Here is a 22,130-nt window from a genome sequence, read left to right as displayed (position 1 = left end):
GTGAGGAATCCCCTGGGACTGGGAGGCTTGAAAGAGGGCCAAGCCCTGGTGTCCATCCTAAAAAGCCTCTCTTCCATTGGTTTTCTAGCTGGAGCCTAGTCCACCCTGGGCATCTTCCTGCCTTCACAAAGGATGCTCTGGGAAAAGCTCCCAGACACCAAACCACACGATTCTAAATTACCAGGAATGTTTTTCCACTCAAACACCCACTAGGTCTGTTTCTGCTCCTGGCACAGCCACAGAAAACCACATCCAGGCCCTGCATGCTGCACCTGCCCACAGCCATAGCCCTGAAGGAGTCAGAGGTGGATCAGCCTCCAGCCTGGCACAGAGGCAGGTGCCATGACGGCAAGAAGCACCACACCCTTGTCCCAGCAAGGATGTGTCCCACCACCTTCCCACCTTGGCTAGCAGCAGCCTGGCCATGTCAAACCACAATTACACCTCAGGTAACGTGGGGAGCATTTCTAGCCTGCCCTGCTGGTTGCAGTGAAGAGCCATGTTTACTGATCAGCAACAGCAAGACCGAGGGAGCATAGCAGGAGGATGGGTGGCATAGGGTGGAGGTGGGGAAATTATGCCACTGGACCTTGGCAATGCCTGGTGAGACAGCGAGGAAAGGGTGGAGAGTGACTACGTGATGCTTCGCAGGGAGAACTGATCTTATTAATAAAAGCTGCTTCTTCCCAAGGCCTTGATAATCTCTCCTGCTGCAGATTATTTACAGCTGTGGAATTTAATACTCCAATGAACAAAGCTCTCTGAAGCACAGAGGGAGCAAGCAGACTGTTAACCCTTCTGCATGGCACCAGGGGCTTTCGGCTCAGGTTTGATGTCTCAATGCTGCTGAGCCACAGGCTGCCGCAGCCCCAACACATCTCAGCACCTGAGGCCAGCACCCAAGCCAGGCTGAGACTCGGTAGAAAGTCAACCCAAGCCCATTCAAACTCCTGGATTCTCTTAATTAAAAAGGCAGGGCAGTGAATAGTGCTCGGAGGCAGTACGTGGGCAGGGCTGGGGGGCTGTGTTGCCACTGAGGTGCTGCTGCATTATACCACTGGGTAAGCAGTTCACCTTACAGGTTCTGGGTCAGTAAACTCAGCCTCCAGGCTGAGGAGATTGTCAGCCCTAGCTAAGTTATCCAGCCCTCATGTTCATGCCAGGTGTGAAACTGAGTCAGCTAAGACCTGGGAGCCTTGCTGCTGGTCTGCATCACTGGTGGGGACACAACTGCAGCACAGCACTCCTGCTGCCTTCCCTGGGACCAGAGAGCCCATGGCTAAAGTATCTGCATTAGTATGTGCTCTGCAATGTAACCCCTTCCTCAGACTGTCTTGAAATCTGGTGCATCTCAAGAGGAGGGCATAGGAACCATCAGATTTGGCTTATTGCCTGAATGGCCTCATAAATACAGGTGATTTGGAGGGGGAAATAATGGGGTGGGTTTGAGGCACAGCCTGGAGAAATCAGAGGTGAGAGGCGTGTGCAGGAAGGGCTGGGTAATCATATGGGCTTGTCCCACCAGTGCATGGGCCTGGTGTGGGTGTATTCATTGCTGAATGGGATGGGCACAAGACAGCAGCTAGGGTAAGGGGTGGGCTGAGAGATGGAGAAAGAGAGGCAAACACCAGCCAAACTTGCATGCTAAAATCCACTGACCACCCCGTAAGAAACTGGCAGATTTTGGAGACAGGAATGCAGCCTGGGTTTGGTCTGCACCTCTCTTAGCATGCCTGTACTTCAGACATTCCCCACAAACCACACCAATTGTTGGTCTAGTTCTGCATAGCATCGTTTACAGTGCTACAATAGCATCCCTACCATAAACGAGGTAACTATAATCCCTAGACATGATAATCAGCCCCTATCCACCCCTGCCCCAGTCCATGTAGGAAAAAGTAGAATTCATGTGGGATCTTTTGTCCCTACAGTCAGTAAAAGCCTGGCTGCTGAGGTGCAGGAAACACAGAGCTTGTGCACCAACGCTGAGTCCCTTAGGGTGGCAGTCCCTTTATACTTCAACAGCACTCAGCCTTTGCACAGCACCAGAGCAGCATAGAATACTTGCCCTAAAACCTCAGCATTGCCTCCCAGGTTATGCAGCTCCTTTGCCCTGAACTTGAACCCCTCTCCCTGCCCTGCGATGCCATCTGACAAGGATTTCTCAGGGCTCTTCCCTATCCTTCAACCACCCACAAAGGAGTACCTGGAGGTTGTAGAAAGTAGTTTAGCTCAGCCTCAGGTGGCCCAAAATTTGCACAGGACAGCCCATTAACGCTGCATTTCCCCATTCTTAAAAGTCTTAAGGTTTGTTCAGCTTCCCACAGAAATACAAGGTACTGCCTGCCAGCCATCGCTCTGCATTGGCAGTGTTTTGCCCTTGAGTTTTCCTGCAAGCAAGGCAGGCTGGCAAAGTGGAGACATCGGCAGTGAAGGGAGCACAGGGAGTAGGGGAAGGGTGGATCCCGCCCCACAGAGCCTGATGGATGTTTGGAGAGCCTCCCCTGCAGGCAGGAGGACAGCCCAGCTTCCCTCTCCCCCAGGTTCCACTGCCTGAGCTGTCAAGCCTTCATGAGGGAACTGGCTCTGCATTTGATGCTCTGGAGGTTCCCATGTCCTCAGCCCACCCCACTGCTGGGAACCTATTCCTGCCCTCCACAAGGCAGAGCCAAGGCAAAGTGTCAGACTTGTGAAGCCAGTTAAACCAGCTATTTACAGATGTGAGCATTATGAAACACGGATTGGAGGCTTCCTGGAGCTGTCTAGAGCCTCTGGAAGGATGTCCAAGAGCCAAGCACCAGGCTCAGGAAACAAGGGCAAGGATAACATCTACCATCCTGCCACCTCCTCTCCTCACTTTCTACTTCTCCAAGCAAAGAGTTTTCTGCCGCCAGTGAATTGGAGCCTTTCCTACCCTTCTCCAGACACCCACAGGAATTCTTGAGCCTTGTTCTGAAGAGGAAAGTAAACATGATTAGGAGTAAAGCTCGGGTGACTGGGCAGCACACAGCCATTGTCTTTGCTCCAGTCAAGCACAAATACAAAACCCCAAAAGCTTGTCCTGCAGAAGTAATAGGCCCTCCTGCACTGGAGATGGGTACCACCTTCCCAAGCCTCCCGTGCATCCCAGGTAGATGTTGGAGGCAAAGTGTGAAAAGTCAGGACAAAACAGCACCTGAGGGCCCTCAGCAGGGCTCCCTTCGGGATGGCCTGAAGCACAAGAGCAAAAAACACATTCTGGTCTGTTCAGCTTTTGCCATCGCTGGTGAACCTAGAGTGGTCTGCTGTTGTCAGTGCCTCCAGGGAACTGCAACTGGGCCATCAGAGTGGACTGGGCATCACTCACCCCAGTGTACCTGTCTGTGCCCCATCCCAACACGTGGTGCCTGTTGGAGTGAGCAGGACCAGGCTTAGCAGGACCAGGACACCAGTGAAAACCTGAGCTCTTCCTATTCCCTGAACACAGTGGGTGAAACATGCCTCCCCAGGAGCACATGTCACCCCAAATGCTTGACTGCTGCTCTCCCAATCCACAAAATATTACTCATTCTGGAGCCAAGAAGGGACCACCATGACTTCCAATCACTGCATCATATTGCCCCAGAAATGTGAGGAAGACTTACCTCATCCAGAGTCCGCACCCAGTCTTACAAGCTAGAGCAATAAACCCTTTAATCCCAAGAGATATATCTAATATGGGGAACTATACTGGGATGCCATAGTCACAGCTGGGGGCCATCAGAGGAAGACATTTTTTTCCATGTCCTGGCCTTGGCCCCAGGGAATACTCACCAGTGTCCCTCACACTCCACACCCACAGCCATAGCTATGAAGAGCAGCTCCTTTGAGCTAGAGAATGAGCAGGATATGGGGGACAGCCTTGCACCAAGGATGTCCTTCACAGGCCCTGCCTTAGGCCAGGTCATACCTTGGGGCTTGCATGTTTATTTTCAAGGAACTTAATTTGGTTCATGGAGTTTACAGCCTTCAGACACTTGCAGGGTGAGGTCATATTTCCAAGGCCCAAGGGACAGCCTGTCTTTGGTGTCTGTGCCATAATAACTGGGCACATCACTTCTCAGTCTTCTGGGGAAGGTGTGTGTACAATTCACACCAAGTACACTCACTGTAGCCAGCATGGGGGTGAGCATCCAGGTTCATTTTGAGCTCTGTTAAGCAGTGAAGCAAGCCCTGGAGCAGTGAATTTCATGAGGCATCTTGTGGTTTGGGTAAAAGGAAAAATGAAAAAAGGTAATTTTATTTCCTCCGACAGCCTGTTTGATTGAACACGGCCTCTACTGCACTCTCGGAGAGGGTGAATGGATGTGCCTGATGTGTTCTCTCCACATCCTTCTTTTTATCCTTCAGTCATGAGCCCTCATTAATCTTTCTTCTTTCCCAGCTAGACACTCCTGAGCTTTCCAATTCTATTTTCTTGTTAGAGGGTGCATCTGCGACAGGCCTAGGAAAAATTCCATCCTCTATCCCTGACAAATTCTGAGATAAGCTGACCAGGCTGGCATGCTCACTTGAGGCTCCACCACTGCAACAGCATTCAGACTAGATTCAGTGTCATTCACCACCCCATTTCTTATGCCGTAGAACGGGAGAAGCTACTCAGACATTGAGTTGGCAAGGCTGTAGTTGGTGCTAACACGCTCAGGGGAGAGCCTGAGCAGACAAGCTTTAACCCTGGGCCTCTGCCCTGGCAGCGATGCCAACCCCATCCCCCTTCTCTCACTCCCAACTCTTTCCCCCCTCTAGCCGCTCTGTGTTTCCCAGTAGAAGTGTGCAGCCCCTTGAGTTTCCCTGATGGACACCCTTCCCCTGCCCTTGCCTATCTTGAATAGTAGCTGCAGGATATAAACGAGTGTCCAGGTGTTTCCCTGTCCCCGTTGCTCTTCCTGGGTCATGTCAATCCTAAACAGCACGGCCACATTCGGATGAGATGCAGAGACGTAAAAAAATGGCAGCCCTCACTTGTCTCATCAGAAGGGCTCAGCAGGGTCCTGCCGCTGCTTCTGTGTGCGGCTGGGTGGAAAATGCTGCTCAGCCTGCAAACCAGAGGATCGGCATGCCTTTCCCTCGGAGAAGGAGAACTGGCATTTGCCTCCAGATGAAAGACCCTAGCAAGGAGTGACAGTGCGTTCTGAGGGGTTGTTTAGCATCAGGAGAGCGGCCCGGCTCAGGGCTTCCCAAGAGAGCCGGGGCGCGCCTCCCTGCCGCCCAGCCCCGACTCCTGTTCCGCGGCCCCCTGCAATCCATGAGCAGCATCCTGCTGTTGTCCCTTCTCTTCCCAACCAGCTACCAGCCCGACGGGAGTCAGAACGCTGCTTTGCGGACCGATCTTCCCAGCGATCTTCCTACACCCTGACGCCGCTGGTTGCTCACAACCCTCGGCGGAGTCAGAGTTCCCTGGCTCTCCGCGGGGCTTTTCCCGGGGGAGCAGGTCGGGCCGGGTGTCCGCAGAGCCTCCCCGCGGCCGGAGCTGCGCTGCGCTGCTGCTCAGCCAGGGAGGTTTCGTGCGGTCAGCCGGGCTCAGGGTCCCGCCGAGCGCCGGGCGCACCATCGCGCCCACATTGCCATCTAGCCTCCCGCTCGGGGATGTGCAGCTCACCGCCAGCCAGCCGGCCCGGCCAGGCGTCCCGTCTCCGGCTGCATCGCCCCCGGTTCGGCCGAGGTTTCAGCTCGCTCCCCCTCCTCCCAGCCCCCAAAGTCACCGGCTGCTTCCCCCGGCTCAGGGGTCCATCCGCCCTGCTGGCACAGGGCCGCGAGACGGGGCCGCCTCCCTCCCAGCCTCGGTCTCCAAGCAGATGGAAGACATCAGCTCCCTGCTGCATCCTTCCACGATAATCTGTCTCACCCGCTTCCTGTCAGGGACACCTCTTCTCACGGCCAGTAAATCCCCAGTTTTTGCCTGTCTTTCTCCAGACCCCAGTCTCATCACGTGTCTTTCATGGGCAAGCATCTTCCCAAAGGCCGTCTCTCCCTACCCATGCAGGATGCCCTAAAAAAAGACACCTCTTCACCAACTCCCATGGGAGAATGTCCGGGCACAAAGTCCCCACCATCGCCAGCAAACATGCACCCTCTTGGGAGCTTCAGCTGATGCAAATCCTATATCCTAATGCACGGGAATGTACACTAGGACACAGCTGGAACTGAATAGGGGGCACATGTGTAATGAGACAAGAAGACCCCAGGACTCTGCCTTTGGCTTCCCCTTCACTTTGCAGCAGGTGGCAGCTCCCCCAGAAGCTGCGCAGATGAGAGGACTCTTCCTAAGCATGTGTCACGCTGGAAAACTTTTTTGTTCGTGATATAGAATCATGTTAATGACAGAGTAATAAACAGGGACCAGAGGAGAGGTTGACCTGGCAGCAGCCAAGATAGGAAGTGTTTCGGTTTTTCTTCCTTCCTCTGAGGGCATCATTCGACCTGCCTTAGCCTTCCTTTAAAAAAGGACCTGCAGGAAGAACTGCTACACGGAGAGAAAATCACATCTCCTTTCCTAGTAGGATGGATGCAAAAAGAAAAGCCTCCCATTTGGAGAGAGTTAAGCTTCAGTGGATTCCAAAGAAGGATGCCCCAAGCCAGAGGCCAGGAAATCCAGTAGCTGCTCCCAAGACAGCACTTGGCTCACTGCTCAGAAGGCTCTGGAACAGAGCAGAGTGCAGCCTGGAAGTTGAGAGCAAGCAGGTATTATCCCCTGTGCAGAAAAAAAAAGAGGGGACCTGCAAATGAGGATCCTTGACCAGGGTCTGCTTGAAGGAAAAGGTGGAGGGCCTGGAGAACCCACATCAGCCTGGGCAAGGCCACATCCGTCTGCCCCTGCCTGCACAGGCTCTGCAGCCGGAGCAGCAGGGGCTGACCATCCTGCAGCTATGGCAGGGCCCACATCAGCGGCATGGGTGGCAGCAGGCTATGGGCTCATCCACAAGCCTGACCCTTTCCCCTCAGAGAGATACCACTACAGGCAGCACCTGGAATTTGCCAAGCACAGAGCTGCCAACATAGGCCAGGGATTTCTGCTGAGACTATATTCCTCATCAGGGATGAGAGGTAAAAACTGCAGGAGACACACTATGGGATATGCTTAGCTTAGCTGTCTGCATGTCTGCTTATTAAACTCCGAGATTAAGGATTTAGTTCCACACATATCAGTTTACTTAAAACTAAAGCATCACTTCACATTCTAATCTCAAGTATGCTGCATTGTCTTGCCTGCTTCCTCTTGTGCCCTCTCCCCATGACCTCTTCCTCAGCAAAATGCTGAAAGTTATTAGCAAATATTACGTGAAATGTTTAATATCCAAACAGCGGGGTCTGGGATCCCATGAGAGATTCATAGCCCCTATGGTCAGGACAAGAAAAACAAGGATTGTTTGCAGGCGCCCAGGTCCTGCTGGTTGATGCTTTGAGGCTGGAGTTGTTGCCAGGCAAAAATCTCACAGTAACGTGTCCCTTCAGACAAGTTATAAACCAGGCTAGGCAGGAATGAGGTATTCAGCTGGGGTGAACCCCGCATCACCTCTACCTACCGACTGTGCACAGAAACAAAATACCCTGTACAAGTGCTATTTCAAATTCTATTCTCCAGCACTACATTAGTGGAAGGCATCTTCCTCTTCTGTTGTCAAAAGCATTTACATTAAGGAAGGCTGAGCTTCTTCTGTCTGCAGGAAGGCTGGGACAGACCTTTCAACTGGCTTATGATTTATTAAAAAATTATAAAACTATTTGTCCCTGTGTTTATCAGGGTTGGAGAAGTTTCAAAAGTTGCAGGTTTTCTAAAGCAAGATCACAGATTAATTGAGTGGCATAAACATTTTCCCTAGAAATGCATAAAAGCATTTTTTTACTCCAAATATGATCCAGAAACAAATCTATCCATGAAAAAAAAAGGCAATGGACAATGTCCGAGATGTCAGGCTGTGCTGTGCCCTTATGGCACCGAGGCAAACCCCACCCAAGGGAGGGAGGCCAGTCACACTTATCCCTGTGACTGCCATGCAGAGTTTGCTCACTGTCCCACTTAGAAAAACAGCATGAACATCTCCCAGCAGAGTTCCTCCTGGAAGCTGACTGCACCCAGATTGACGGGAAACACTGATTTCAACCAGGCAAGCATCCACTCTGCTGCTGTGCCATTGGGACATGGAGGAGGCAAGCCCCGGGCTTAAAGGCAATGCCCATGGGGCGCAGAGGACTTGGAGCAGCAGACCCAACATTCCCCAGCCCATGGACAACAGCAAACAAGGAACACACTGCCAGCAGCAGATGATTCTGCTTTCCCACAGAACTGAGTTCACAGGGAAGTTTTACTTAGTGGGACAGTGCCATAACTTAAAGGTTAATATTCAAATTAAACCTATAGTATAACCTTTTTTGTGTTACCTGGAGTAATGGAGTTTGAGGGGATCCAGGGCTCACTTCTTCCAGGGACAATGCGGATTTCACAGTGGGGACTATGGGGCAGATACATCTGCAAGGAGTAACTGGAGAGTGCGATAGCTCAGCACTGCACTCTTTAGATCTTCACACTGAGGCAATGCAGAGCCAAAGTAAGGAGCTTCCCCAGCATAACAGGGAGAGGAGGCAGAAGGGCAAGGAGCAGCCAGCCATGACTGTCACCTGAACTGTGACAAACTGGCCTAACTCCTGTTGACTGCACCCCCTGCACCCTCTTCCCCAGCACTGCTATGTCTAGGAGTGCTCTGCATTGATGTCCCTTCACGGGCCAGAAGCACCAAGTTTCTCTGCTCACCTCCATAGAAAAACAGCTCTTTGGCTCCTGGATCCCAACCAGTCCCGAAAGCAACAGAGCAGCATTTGCCCGCTGCTGTGCCTAAGCTCAGGAAACTGGAGAACAGCCAGCTTCACCAATAGCCCACCAAAGACTATGTCTGACCATGGTCCCAAGAAGCAGTCCAAAAGGAAGCTTCTTTCTGTGGACCTTTCAACCTGAACACAGCCCTTGCATTAATCTGAGAACACAATTTTCAGGGGTTGGTCAGGTGGAGAGCACAGGCTGCATCTCAGCTCATCTTTTGGCTCCCCCTTCAGCTCCCCTTCCTACTTCTGCTCCCCAGTCTCTGGTATGGCCTGTTCAGGCACACACCACTGACACTGCAGGTCATCATGCCCTCCTGATTCTAACTGTTCCTAAACACTTCTCTTAGGCAAAGACAGAAACTAGTCTTTTTACTGAATGTGCCTGAAGCACCCATAGTTCACTATGTATCTCTCCTACTCTATTACTTGTGAATCAACTTGTAGACCCCCAGTATTACTTAGCCAGGGACTGAGTCTTGCTCCTGGGGAACTGGGAAGGGCAGAAATAAGGAGAAGAGAGCATAAACAATACAGAACAAGGATTTTCACGTTCTCATTTTAATGATGGCAAACCAGATTAACACCACAGGAGGAGTAAGGGTGAAGGGCTGTTTCCCAAATATACTGCAGGTGTTCTGTGAAATAAATCAACCTTCTTTGGGAGAAAAAGAAACTATTTCAATTTTAAATTAGTTGCTTGAAATTCTTAAAAGGGAGGAGAGATTCTTGATGAACATCAGCTTTCCCATGTTTCATCAGTTTCTAGAACAGGACCAAGGAACAGCTACTGTATGACAGGAGATAAAAGGATTGCTGAAGACTTCTCTTAGCATTCATACAAAGTTGCGGGCAATGGCCAATACTTTGGAGAACTCGCCTTCTCTTCTTCGCAGTGTATAGGGAATCGGCGTTTTTATTCTAGTCCCTACTGGATTTCCATTATCTTCTATGAGTACCACATTGTTGGAATCAAATCTAGGTGTCATGGTGGGGCCAGGCATCTTGTGCCCTACAATTAAAGCCTTCTTCTTTTCTCCTTTGATAGCCAGAAGGATCTTATCTCCGACTTTGCCGACTCCGGTCTTGTTGTACACGTGGATGCATTTTGGCGGCCGGTGGTACGGCGTGTTCCCCAAGGTGCTGTTGTCCACCACCCGCACGCGTGTTAGTTTCTGTATTGCTGCGCATGCTCCAGTGATGCTGCCAAAAGACAGGAGAGAATGAGAAGCAGATCTCCTCAGTAATCCTTGGGGAGCAAAGGCAAACCCAGCACAGAATCTTGTCATTACACAAGCCACTCGGAAGGCGCCAGCAACAAATATTTAACATATGGGTGACACACTGACCGCATTCAATGTGCTTTTTGAAAGACAGATGCTGCTTTGGGCTTTGCACACTCTTCACTAAATGTCAAATATAAAATGACCTTTCTACTCCAAAACACAACTAAAAGATGGCGTGAGGAGTGGCTTGCATATAATGGGCTTTTTAGCAACTGCAGATGATCTGGCTTCAACCTACAAGCAAAAAAAAATGTGCTTGCTTCTGTTTCAAACAGCCTGCAGAAGCTAAGACTCAAGTCAGGCTCTTTCAACTTTGTACACAGTCCCCAGCACCAAGGACTTTTATGAACAACCTTCCTTTCAGTGAAGTCTGTGAGTCTCACAGTTATTTTGCTCTCAGTAAGACCTCTGAGCTCCTGCTGTGGCTGTGCTAAGCTGTTCCCAACTGAAATCTAAGAGATCACCACCTTCCCCATGTGGAAGGAATTCAGAGAGACACAATCTCTTCTGTGTGCTTGCTTTGCAGGAGTGAGAAACAATATAAATAAACTGCACAATACTAAGTTGCTAGATCTGACTCTGAAGATACTTGAGAACAGCAGGAACACACTTCCTTACAGAAACCATCATTCTTTTATTCAGTGAGCTCAAACTCAAGGGATTTGTTGCTTGTCTTCAAAGGACACCCAAACACAGACCACTGGAACAGCAGGAAGATCCTTTCTGCTGCTAAACAACTGCTTTGCAGTGAGGTACTAGAAACATTCTGGCCAGAGCTGCAGGAATGCCAACCTGCTGCCAGCTGAAATGCTCAGTAACAGCATATGGAAGCAATCTAACCATTCATCTTGTTTCTCAGAAGCATGTAAAGTAAATAGGGACCATCATCCCTTCTTGAAGAGGAAGGGCCTGTATTTGCAAAGCTCCCTAAAAGACGAGCATGCACATCAAATGTGGTGTGGATGGACATCACTTGAAGCAGGAATTTTTATACATGGTGAAGGAAGGCCAGCAGAGTCAGTATGCATTAGTCCAACTGCTCCAGAGGTCAAGCACTGCCTTACAAGATCTGCTTCCCACAGTAGAGGCCCACTTTAGTTTTCCTCTGAAGTCACTAATCTCTGCAAGCAGCCACCCTCTCCCATCCTATCGGGGATTGCAGTACACCACACTCTGTCCTGCAGCCATCCCATCCCATCTCATCCCATGGCAGGGACTGCAGTACACCACACTCTGTCCTGCAGCCACCCCATCCCACCCCATCCCGTCCCATGGCAGGGACTGCAGTACAACACACTCTCTCCTCCACCCACCATCTGTGGCCACACAAGAGGGAAGGCAGAAGGGAGGAGGCTGAAAAAGCTAAGTGTTGTCACAGGAAGGAGCAGGGAGAACCTCAGTGGGACCAAGTGTACAACACAGCAGTAGCAAACAGATAAAAATGGGACTGTCCAGGAACCACTAGACAGGAATAACTGCACTGAAAGAACTTTTGCTTTCCCTTTTTTCTTCATTTCTGGCATAGTCTTGGAGCAATACCCCACAAAGAAAAGGTCTCCCCATTAAGATTTTTGAAGCCCTGTTCACCTTTATGGACGAGACTTCACCACCCTCTCACTGTCAATTATATATGCTTTAAATGTGTATTGGCCAAAGCTCTCATGCAGCCCACTTACAGAGAAAGCCAGGAAGACCTGGATACCTCCTCTGGACAGCTCCCAGGACTATCACAAAACCTAGACCTGAGCATTGTCTTAATCCCCTCTCTAGACCATGGCCCTGGGAATGACTATTCTCATCCTTTAAACTGAAGCCCTGACCCTTCAAAGAGTTATAGAGATTCCCCAAATTGGCAGAGGGTACTGTGGGATTAAGCTCTAAACTTTGTGCAAGGCATTGTAAAATGTGAAGCCCATAAATTTAAAACTTTAAATGCCTAGAGCCTGGAACAAGAAACAAAAGAAAAATAAACAATTAGACACTGTAAAGTGTGAGAAAGTATTTTTTTACAATAATTTTTATTCTACATAACTTAAACTCTTGAATAATTTTAAGCATTGTAATTGGCTCTGTATCAGCAGGGGCTCGCTGTTGGGTTTTTTTGCACTTGCATGAGAAACACACACACTTTCAACTTCTGCTTGCAGGCTCATGTATCGTTGTCAAAGGCCTAAAAGCCTCCCTACATATATATGAAAATGCAGAGTTCAGAATGCCAGGAATCTGCAAATGGAGTGTCTGGGCTCACTTTTCAAGGACAACTGTGATATTTCTTCTTTAATTTTTCTTATTTTTTTCTTTTTTTTTCTAATTTTTCTATTTTTTTTAATTACCCCTTTGAATTACAAATGCTGTATCTTATTCTTGATCTACTTAACAGCATCTCTTTCAATCATGAAACATTCTGAAGAAAGCAAAAGCAAAATTTGAAAGTTACCTGAACTGTCGTTGGATCACAGCACTGGTTAGATGGGTTAAAGATAAACCAAACTGTCTATTCAAGAGAGCCATTTGGTAACCAACCCTGCATAAAAAACAAAAGAATTATTAACTCTGGAAAATGGACAGATTTTGGGTTGCTTTCTTTCCTTTACATGAATCACACACTAGGGTCTCAGCAACTATTTAAATGCTGCAATCCACAAGACACAGAGTGGTAGCAGCATCTGCAGCACACTACAAGCAGATCTACAACCCCTGCCTGAATTCAGGAGGCAATATAACACAGACACATATACTACAAAGCTGGATTCAGTATCACTGCATTGTAGTTTCCTACACACAGAGGTAAGGGCCCTTCTGCGTGCATTGTGACTCACGTAACAAGAAGCAGGTTTGAGAATTTCAGATGTGAACTGGTTTAAAGGCTGCAGTGCCCAGTAAAAGCCATCATGATTACTTGTAAAAGCTACCAAGGTTACCTACAAAACCAAGCAAAAGGCCAAGTAACCTACAGACAGGCAGCTGTATTACAGCTTCAGGAAACAATTTTTCCAGACAAGAAACAAGTCAGAGCTCCACTGGTGAGGGCACACTCACTCTTAGCATACAAAGGTGTTGAGCAGCCTGTCTATAGACCACAGTTACACCGCCACCAGTCTTGCCCTGTTCAGGCTGCCCAGAGAAAAGAGTTCCCTGTAACTTTACAGTGCTGGCTCAATGCTGCTGTACACTGTACCCCACCCTGACTGCAGCAGAGCTGGGTTTAAAAGGGTAACCTCCGAGTGAGAACCACACACCCTCTTCCCTGCCTACATCTATGGCAGCTCCCTAACCTCATTCTGTCAGACTGACGGGAACCAGCTTGCATGCGCAGTCACAAAGGCTTATCTGAATCCTGATCACTTTCCCAAACATCATTAGGGAGCGATGACCCAAGTGGTTACGCCGGCAGATCCAAGTGAAGGCAGGAAACACCACAGATCTGGAGCCGGTCCTCTTTCAGGCCAGCTCAGGTACAGCTAAGACTTTCCACCTGACTGCAACTACTACCATGTGACACTGCTTGCTGTGACCTTGGCAGTGTAACCCACACGTGCTCTGCTTCTCTCCTTCCCAAACCAAACACTAAAAATCCATTGACCTCACCTCTCTCTCTGACAGTTCTGATGAGTTTTGGGCCAAGCTATAGTAATACATTGTAAAGCCATTTTTTAAAGTTTTATTTTAAAAACAAAGCTGAGTTAACTTCTCTAGGGAGAAAAAAAAACCCACACAGAGCCTTCCAACAGACAATGCCACAGCTCTTATTACAACCAAGTAAAGTCCAGCCTAAATCTTCACTCCCTCTTTTATTATTTTTTTTCCTCCAATGTGTTTGCTTACTTGGGGACGTATGTAAGTTTTAGGGTTTGTAGTTCTACACAGCATTACCTGAGAACACAACGAGAAGTACAGGACACGTGCACCACAGCAGTTTTGAGTGGTGCTACCTGAGCAAAGCACAGGTGGCAAACCAACTCTGTCATACAGGCAAGTTTGGAAGAGAACAGCAAGAGCCAAAGCTTATATATATATATTTACAGAAGAGAAAAAAAAAAAAAAAAAAAAAAGCTCTACTTTTCTGTGGGGTAGACAATCATCAAATGAGCTGAGGGCTTGCCTGCACTGTCTCCTCTCTGAAATGAGCCTCCAAAAAGGCTGTGTTTATGCCACATGCCCTTACCTAGCTGTGTGATCCTAGTGACAGCAAGGCCTTGTTGCATTTGCAGTGCTGCTGGCAGTCAGGGTCCAATACCTGGCCTTGCTGCTGCTTCTCAGATTTCTAAGCCAGTCCAACTATGCTGACTTGCTTTAAGTCCATTCTCTGCCTGTGTCCTGTTCTGCACGAGTGTGCTGTCTCCATATGTGAAATTCAGACTTGCTGGGTAATAATGCTCCTGCTCCCTCCAGAATCACAAGGAGCCTTTGGATCCCTCTACAAAACTCAAACAAGCAGCAGCAATTTGGCCTCGCGGTTGTCTTTCATGGACATTTTTTGGGGAGTTCAGATACCACTGCCACGCCTATCTCTATTTCCACGGTAGCCTTGGTGGCTGGAGAAGGTGTGTCTGCTCATCCTCACCGTGACACAAGACCAATAGGAGAGGTCTGCAGGCTCATGGCAAGGCAGGCACAGGTGCAGGCTCTGCCTGCTGTCAAAGGGACAGCAGCATCAGGACCAGCATAGCCAGATGTGCTTAAAGCACATCTAAAATGTGCTAAAGTGCTGCCTAAACTCTGAACTCACTCATCGCTCCTGGGAGAAGTCACTGTTTGTTTCTACCCCATGGCAGCAGTGAAGGTTTAAAGTTATGAAACTACCACCGGAAGCATCAACAGCATTAAGTGTCCAAGGACTGTTTATTTTTCCAGATGACTCAGTATCCCCTTCTTAGCTAAGAATTATTCCTCAGCACATTAAGAGGTGTCACAAGCTAAGAAATTTTGCATGATTGATTATTTGGTATGAAGCATCCTGTTAGCAACTGAGTAAACAGGGGGGATGTTTCCAATTAGCAGGAGGGTTCAGGGTAGAGGGAAAAGAATGCACCTGTGGCATGAAGAACAGCATTCAAGGGGGCAAGTGTGTTCACAGAGTGAATCACAACTTCAGCTATTGTAACATGCCAGTTTCCTTTCTAGAAAGGAACAGCCAATAGTCTGGGTCTGTCTTCAGGTGCTCCTCAACAAGCCCCAGTCTCAATTTGACCCCTCTGTGGCTGTGAACTTCATCTCTCCTGCCCTCACTTTGCCCCTGTGGAGTTGCTAATTACTAAACTACTGAATTTTGGAGGGCACAGAAGCCCTTCACTCTGCCACACTTGGTCCTGCCACATGAGCACTCCGAGCTGGTGCCAAAATTGAAGAGCTGCTATAAATCGATGACAGCCATCAGCCCCGGTGCCCCCAGCACTTTTTTCCTTCCCAGCACACATTGCCTCATACCAGCTTAAAAAGGCTCAGAGGAAGCTGCACTTAGGCACAGGAATGCGTATGATCCAAGCTTGCTTCTGGCTCTCCCCAGGTCACCAGGTTTCAGGGCTCACAAGTGTATAGGAAGAATAACCCCATAACCTTCAAGCACAGAAAAATTCATAGGAGTTCCCAGAAGTCTGACATCAGTACTGCCCAGCTGATACAGGCAGGAGTGCACTCCAAAATACCCTGGACAAGCAAAAGACCACCACTTGCTCAGTACTTAGTCACTAATACACTCCTGAACAAGTATTTATCTTTGAAGGGACTTCTGGAGGTCATCTAGTCCAATCTCCTGCTTAAGCAGGATTAATTTCTAAGTTTTTCATGCTAGGCAAGAGCAGTATTTAAACAGGCATTATATTAAAATGAGACACCTAGCACAAAGGCAACCGTTGATACAATATTGACCACTCACAGCTGCACCAAAGCAGAAATAAAGAACCATGCAGAGGAATCTCTTGCTGTTTCTACCCTGCTGCCCCTAATTTTTAGTAGTGGCTCCATCTCATGAAAATCACAGTCACAGAGACACTTTGCCCCTCTCCACATATCTGTTAAAAGTTATCACAGACCTCAGACAAAAGCTCAAAGTAACATTCAGAAAAGGGTGAGGAATTTGTTAATCCAATAGTCACTAAAATGACCCTATTTCTACTTCACTGAATTATTTTTGAGCGTGCAATAACCTACTACTGCTAATACTCTCCTCAAGGGCTCTTCAGCCTTACCCCATTCAACATGAAAGACCGACATAAAATTCCAACAGTGCTCAACAAAGAAACTCTTCATCAGTTATAAACGTCTGGAAGTTATTTACCCACTAACCATTTTCAAGTGCTCTAGCTATCACCTTCAGTGGTTTTCCTTGATATTAAAGAACTAACTTATATTTACTGCAATCTCGAGTGGCTTTTGAATGGAGATATTCTGCAAAGTTTCATCTCAGCTAATGAAATTGGAAAATACAAAAAATACGTGTACATTATTTTCATCAAATGCACGCAAACACATGAGTAGACGGCCTCAGGGAACTGATTTAGAGCAAGGACACATGCCAGACAAGGAAGACAGGATTACATACTCACTTTGAACCAACATCAGGGCACACAGCACCAAGAAAGGAATCCCTGTGTCCCCCCAACACACACGTCCATCACCTCCCTTATGCTGGTTTTAGCACTTATGTAAATCAGTCACAGTTTTGAGCTAGCTCAGTTTCTTGACCCAGCTCAACCTGAAGGCAGATGAACACTGCTGCAACGGAATGTGGCACAACACAAGACTGGGACTTCTTGCACTGCTAACCCAGACTTACGTGGTGACAGTATCTCCAAAGAAACACCAGGAGATTTGGACAAGGATCTCTTGTCATTTCAGCAAAAACACAGGTGTGCTTCCCAAGAATGGTGTGCATGAATCTCCTCTACTAACACAGCCATGGGAACACTGAAAAGGTCTGCATCGGAACACTCCAGAAGCCAGTGCAACAGTTCTGACCAAGTTCTTACCAGTGGTGGATACCCTAAAAAACAGTCAAGGCGCCGTTCTTACCTTGCCTGCATCCTAGAGTAAACGTAATTTTAAAGAATGCTGTTACCTGACAATCCAGTACTACTTTCCTTTTTAATCACAGGTTTTGGAACTAAGCCCTCCTCCCTATATTGCCAAGATCTGTAATTCCATTATCATTCAGCTATTCCTTTTTCTTCTTTCTGTTGGCAATTCACTCACACAGACAGGGCCCATGGAAAACCAATGGATGTTGCAAAGCAAATGCTGAGGACAACTACCCAAAGCCTGCTATCAAAGCCAAAAAAAAAACAGGTAAAAATATTCTTCACTTTTATAGCAGTGACCTGATCTGCACAGTCAAACAGCTGGGGACCAACATCATCTTTATTCTTTTAAAAGATCAGAACAGACATGCTCCAGGCACCATAAAGATTTTAACTGCATCTGTCATCCATCATTAAAACACAGGAAAAAACCCCAAGACAGTACACACAACACAAATGCCTAAACCCCTACTCTGCCACTGCAGGTCTATTTATAGGTCTGTCACAGTGAGCTGCAGGAGCCAGCTGTGAACTACGGGACTCAATCCATTCACAGCTCTCCTCATAAAGGAAACAGTGTGATTAAGGGCTGTGTGTGTTAAAAATACACAAGATATTCATTACCAAGGCATAATTGGTTTTACATTAATGACAGACAAAAAGGTCAGCATCCACGAAGAGGAATTAAGTCTTTTTAAAATCTGTTTATGAATAGGATTAGCTATTAAACAGGATATTTACTGATCCAAGTTACCAACAGAAACTCATTACAGGTACATCTGTTAAGAATTTTGGAGGAAAACACGCTAACCTGATTTTCCAGACCATGATCAGGAATGGCAGATAACAAAAGAGCTGCATACCTTTAAAATAAAACTTGCTTTTGACATTTTAACTATCCAGAAGTCACAACTCTAAAGTACTTACGGTGCTTATTGTTCTAATATCCAAACACCTAAAATCATCCTATACATTCATATTCACAGCACTGTACTAAGATAGGGAGGGGTTATTCCCAGTGCACCAGCACAAAATTAAGCTACAGAGAGGATGACCATCTGTGCGAAGTAAAAGGAAATGAGCAGTAGAGCAGGTACTGGATTAGCTTCAGAAGTTCTCTCTGGTGGGCCTGTGGGGTTTGAGGTGAAGCCAAGAAAGGTCCCTCCCCTGTCTCTGCCTTTTGGGAATTACATGTGAATTCAGAGAACTGCCCACACTATTGTAATTTTACACTGCTAACACCTCTTAAATGTCTCTATTGGTTTTAGAAGTATTGAGGTCTGGAGCAGGACAATGGTGGAAAGCCACAAGATGAGATTTGGTTCCCAGCCCCGACCTGGGTGGCCAGGCCACAAGCAGTAAGGTGCAATCACAGCCCAGACAGCAGTAACCACGCTGGGGGGAGCTGTGGCAAGGAGAATTACACAAACAAGAAGGAAGAAAAGGCCGATAGCTGTGTCTCAACCATGAAAAAAGTCAGGAACGACTGATCTAGGCTAGTTGTTCACAGAACAAAAAAACTATAATGGTTCTAGGTTTTCCTGATAAAGCGGTAGCAGAAAAGGATGCCTAATGCTGTCAGAATTCAGGCTTAAGAGAAACATGACCTGGAGACAAAGGCATGCTCACATCACAAAGCAATACAGAGCTACCTGCAGGTTTGGTGGCAAAAGCCTCATTTCTCACTCAGGAACTTCCCTTAACTCCAAACAAGACCCTCCCAAGCAAGCCTGGAGAGCTCTGGAACCAGAGAAGTCAACAGAGTTTAGATGAGCATCTGTGTCCTGCTGTTAAAAAGACTGGCTTGCCCAGCTGTTTTTACTACAAAGATTAAGTTATTCATGCTTTTAAGAAATATGTCATACCGTCTTTTCACCCAACTGCCTCCCCTTACTCACTGGACCTCCAAAAGAGCTTTCTGGAGAATAACCAGGAGAGCACAGACTAGTATCCACACTTCCCGAGTCCCCATGACACACATCAATGAATGCCACACTTGTCAGGACACAGGAATTTCGGTCTAACTTTGCTGCACGACTACTCATACCCACAAAAGCCTAACCTCAGCATCGCAGCCCCACACGAATTCTGAGGAAAGAAACTCTCTGAGCATGCAGGAACTTTGGAAGAGTGTTTTTGCCCTCTCCCAGGCCACACTGCGGAGGTACGGACTGCAGTCCAGGGGGAGCACGGTGTGCAAGCGACACCAAGGCTCCAGCTCCCAGCTGCTTTCGCGGGGTGTCACCACCACGCACTGTCGCGCTGCGCGCCACGCCGGTGCCACTCAAACTCGTGCGGCACATCTTGGGGACAGCGTTTCTCCGTCCCTCTAGAGCAGCAGCTCATGCTCAGGGCTGACACGTTCCAAGCCCTGTACACAGAGCGCCAGGGGCACCTGCAAGCGGCTCCCTCCGAGGCACGGGCACAGGGCCGGGACCCGGGGGCAGGGAGGGCCCGGCCAGCCCCGGAGCCCACAGGCGAGCACAGCAGCGGCACAACCCCAGCGCCCGGGGGCTGAGAAGGGCCTTGCGCGCCCCGAGCCGCTCGGCCACAGGGCCGTGTGAGGGCCTGGCGCCAGTCCCGGGAATAAGCGAGCACGCCGGCGGCGGGGCAAGGCCGTCTACCGGCCCTGCTGGGCGCTGCGCTCCCACCGTCCCGTCCCGTCCCGTCCCCCGCGACCCCACCGCGCACCCCCCGTGGAGCCCGCGCGCCCTACCGCCCAGCGCAGCCCCCGTGCGCACGCGCGGCGCCGCGGCCCCGCCGCTGCGCGGAGCCGGCGGCTGCGCGCCCCGCCCACCGCCGGGGCCCCGCCCCCCGCCGAGCGCAGCCGAACCGAGCCGAGCGGAGGCGAACCGAGCCGAACTCCGCCGAGCCTAGCGGTCGCCGCTCGCTGCCGAGGGCGGCGGAGAGCAGCGCGGTACCGCAGCGCCCGGCCCGGCCCGGGGGGAGCCCGTCCGCGCTTGACACGGGGTAAGGAGCCGCCGGTAAGCGGGCGGGAGCTGGGGTACGGCGGGACGCGGCGGCCGCGGCTCCTCCAGGCCCGGAGGATGTTTGCAGGCGAGGAGGGGGGGTCCGCTGTGGCGCCTCAGGCCGTGCCGAGGGCAGGGTGGGCCGGGGCGGGCGCGCGGCCGTTGCGCCGAGCCCGCGGTGGGGGCGGCCGGGGCCGGGGGCGCCGCTGCCATCTTGGGGCGGAGCGGGGCGGGGGGCGCGCCCGGCGCGGCGCCCATGGAGCGGCGCGGGCCGCCCGCCGCCCCGGAGGCCGCCCGGGGTTTCCTTCTGTCGTCCCCCCGGGGCGCCTGTCCTTTGCCGTCCCTCGCTTCGGCTGCTGTTGGGTAACGGGGTTTGTGCACCTCGGGGGTCCCCTGCCCGCGGCGCTCCCCTCTCCTCTGCGGTCGACGCTTTTGTGCGTGTTCGGGCGAGGAGAACTGCCTGCCCGCCCCCCGCCGCTCCTGCGGGCACCGCTGAGAAGGAGAGCAGCAGGAGAGATGTTCCAAGGGTGGTGGGAGTAGCGAGCAGGTTTTTGGTATTACCCTGCTTCTCCTCCCCTGGAATAATTGACGAAGGGCTACCGGGTATGGCTCACGTTCCTGGCCAGATAGCAACAGCCCCTTTTTGCTCTTGTCCCCGTCGCCAGCCCCTCCACATCAGCAAACCATGTTTTTTTTCCTCCTGCCGTAGAGTGCACCCTTTATGTAGCTACCTGCTGGCGGGGGCATCACGCCAAAAATCTGCAATGTGGCTGCAGTCAGCCCGGTATTCTCAGCAGGTTTGGTAGATTTTAGCTGGATAGAGAGCAGGTGTTGTGGCAATTTGATGTTCTGGGCACCTCCCTCCCTTGCTCCTCTCGATGTTAGAAGTTAGCAACAAAAAGCCTATCAGTGTGTGCATAGTCTTAGAAGAGTCGCCTCTCCTGGATTTGTCTGCTACTGTGGAATCGTCCTGCTCCATGGTGTCATTCTCTAAAGGAAGCACACGCGCGAGGCCATGGGCTGTGGGGCAGGAGCATCTGATTAGCAGGGGTCACAAAGATACTCAACGCGTGGCTCAGGTGCCTTTTGGGTGGTGCTGCCGATGCCCCACCTGAGAGTGGGACAGAGCTTTTGCAAGTGCATGGCAGGGACCAGTACCCCTCCCTTCCAAACAATCGCACTCTACGGTCCCTAATAGCTTTTATTACTCTTAATGCTTCTGAGAGAGCGCAGAGCTGATCACTTAACTCATAACTGACTCGAGGAGGACTCCATTCAACCAGAAATAGCAAGGCATTACTTCTAATGATGACTGCAATTAGCTGGTATCTACCGAGGAAGACCTTTCTCATCTTGAGCTTTTTAGTAGTAGAAATACACTATCTTTATGGGGAGAGAAGTCCATTAGGCAGTCTTCACCTGGATGCTATAAGAGCAAAATAAACATCAAAGAAGATGCTTTTGAGGGGGTTGGGAAGAGGCTCTGGTTTGACTCATAAATGTGTTCTGTTGCGCTAAGTTTCCTCTATTTTTGTCTGTTCTTGATTTTGGTAACCTTGGGAAGAACTGAAGCTACTGTATTTTCTGAGGGTGTCAGCTCTCATGTTAAGAAGGCATCACCACGAGGCTTTGCAATGCTCCATTTTCTTGCCCTTTGACCCGGGCGCAATGCAACTATCCTGAATTGTTCTGAAGCCATGAGTTGAGCCAAGGAAAGGAAAATCCGGAGTGTGATGTGCTTCTAGTTTGAGTGGGGATTTTTTTTTTTTTTTTTTTTCTTTCTGGCCTTAAAATATCCTTGGTTATATTTTTCAGTTTTCTGCAGTAATAAAGTGGGCTAGGAACTTGCTTGGACGGGTTTTTGTATTGTTTACGTGGAAAAAAAATTCTTCACAAAATCTCTTCATTCTGGGAACTAACTTCCAGAAAATCCCAGGTAGCTTGAGGTTTGCAATAAGAGCCCGAGAACTGGCAGTGCCCGGGCCCTGTTTTTTGTCTGTTGCTAATTAATTACACTTCGCGTGAGC

General features: G+C 49.5%; 2 protein-coding genes across 9 annotated transcripts in view; one reads left to right on the top strand and one right to left on the bottom strand.

Annotated features, from left to right (window-relative positions):
- Positions 1-9,377: 9,377 nt before the first annotated feature.
- On the bottom strand, positions 9,378-20,773 carry MRPL14 (mitochondrial ribosomal protein L14). 5 transcript variants are annotated; one of them, XM_040060855.2, is made up of 3 exons: positions 20,665-20,773; positions 12,556-12,642; positions 9,378-10,035 (listed from the first exon to the last, which is right to left on the bottom strand). In XM_040060855.2, exons 2-3 carry the CDS (start codon positions 12,627-12,629, stop codon positions 9,669-9,671), a joined length of 441 nt encoding a protein of 146 aa, XP_039916789.1. In that variant the 5' UTR covers positions 12,630-12,642; positions 20,665-20,773; the 3' UTR covers positions 9,378-9,668. The 5 variants fall into 5 exon arrangements, with proteins under 5 accessions (XP_039916789.1, XP_039916786.1, XP_039916788.1 ...); XM_040060852.2 differs by lacking the exon at positions 20,665-20,773 and adding an exon at positions 19,851-19,888; XM_040060854.2 differs by lacking the exon at positions 20,665-20,773 and adding an exon at positions 19,826-19,845.
- TMEM63B (transmembrane protein 63B) overlaps positions 19,987-22,130 on the top strand; it is a 47,272-nt gene continuing 45,128 nt past the window's right edge. For 3 of the 4 annotated variants that reach the window (XM_040060849.2, XM_040060847.2, XM_058419575.1), the window contains exon 1: positions 19,987-20,104. The gene's annotated coding sequence lies outside the window, so the exon portion shown is untranslated. Of the gene's footprint in view, positions 20,119-22,130 lie in introns of all 4 variants that reach the window. The other variant, XM_040060848.2, reaches the window with a different exon arrangement.

This window comes from Hirundo rustica, chromosome 3, assembly GCF_015227805.2.
Source record: "Hirundo rustica isolate bHirRus1 chromosome 3, bHirRus1.pri.v3, whole genome shotgun sequence".
NCBI classification, from domain to species: domain Eukaryota; kingdom Metazoa; phylum Chordata; class Aves; order Passeriformes; family Hirundinidae; genus Hirundo; species Hirundo rustica.
This window is presented reverse-complemented; position numbering and strand designations above follow the sequence as displayed.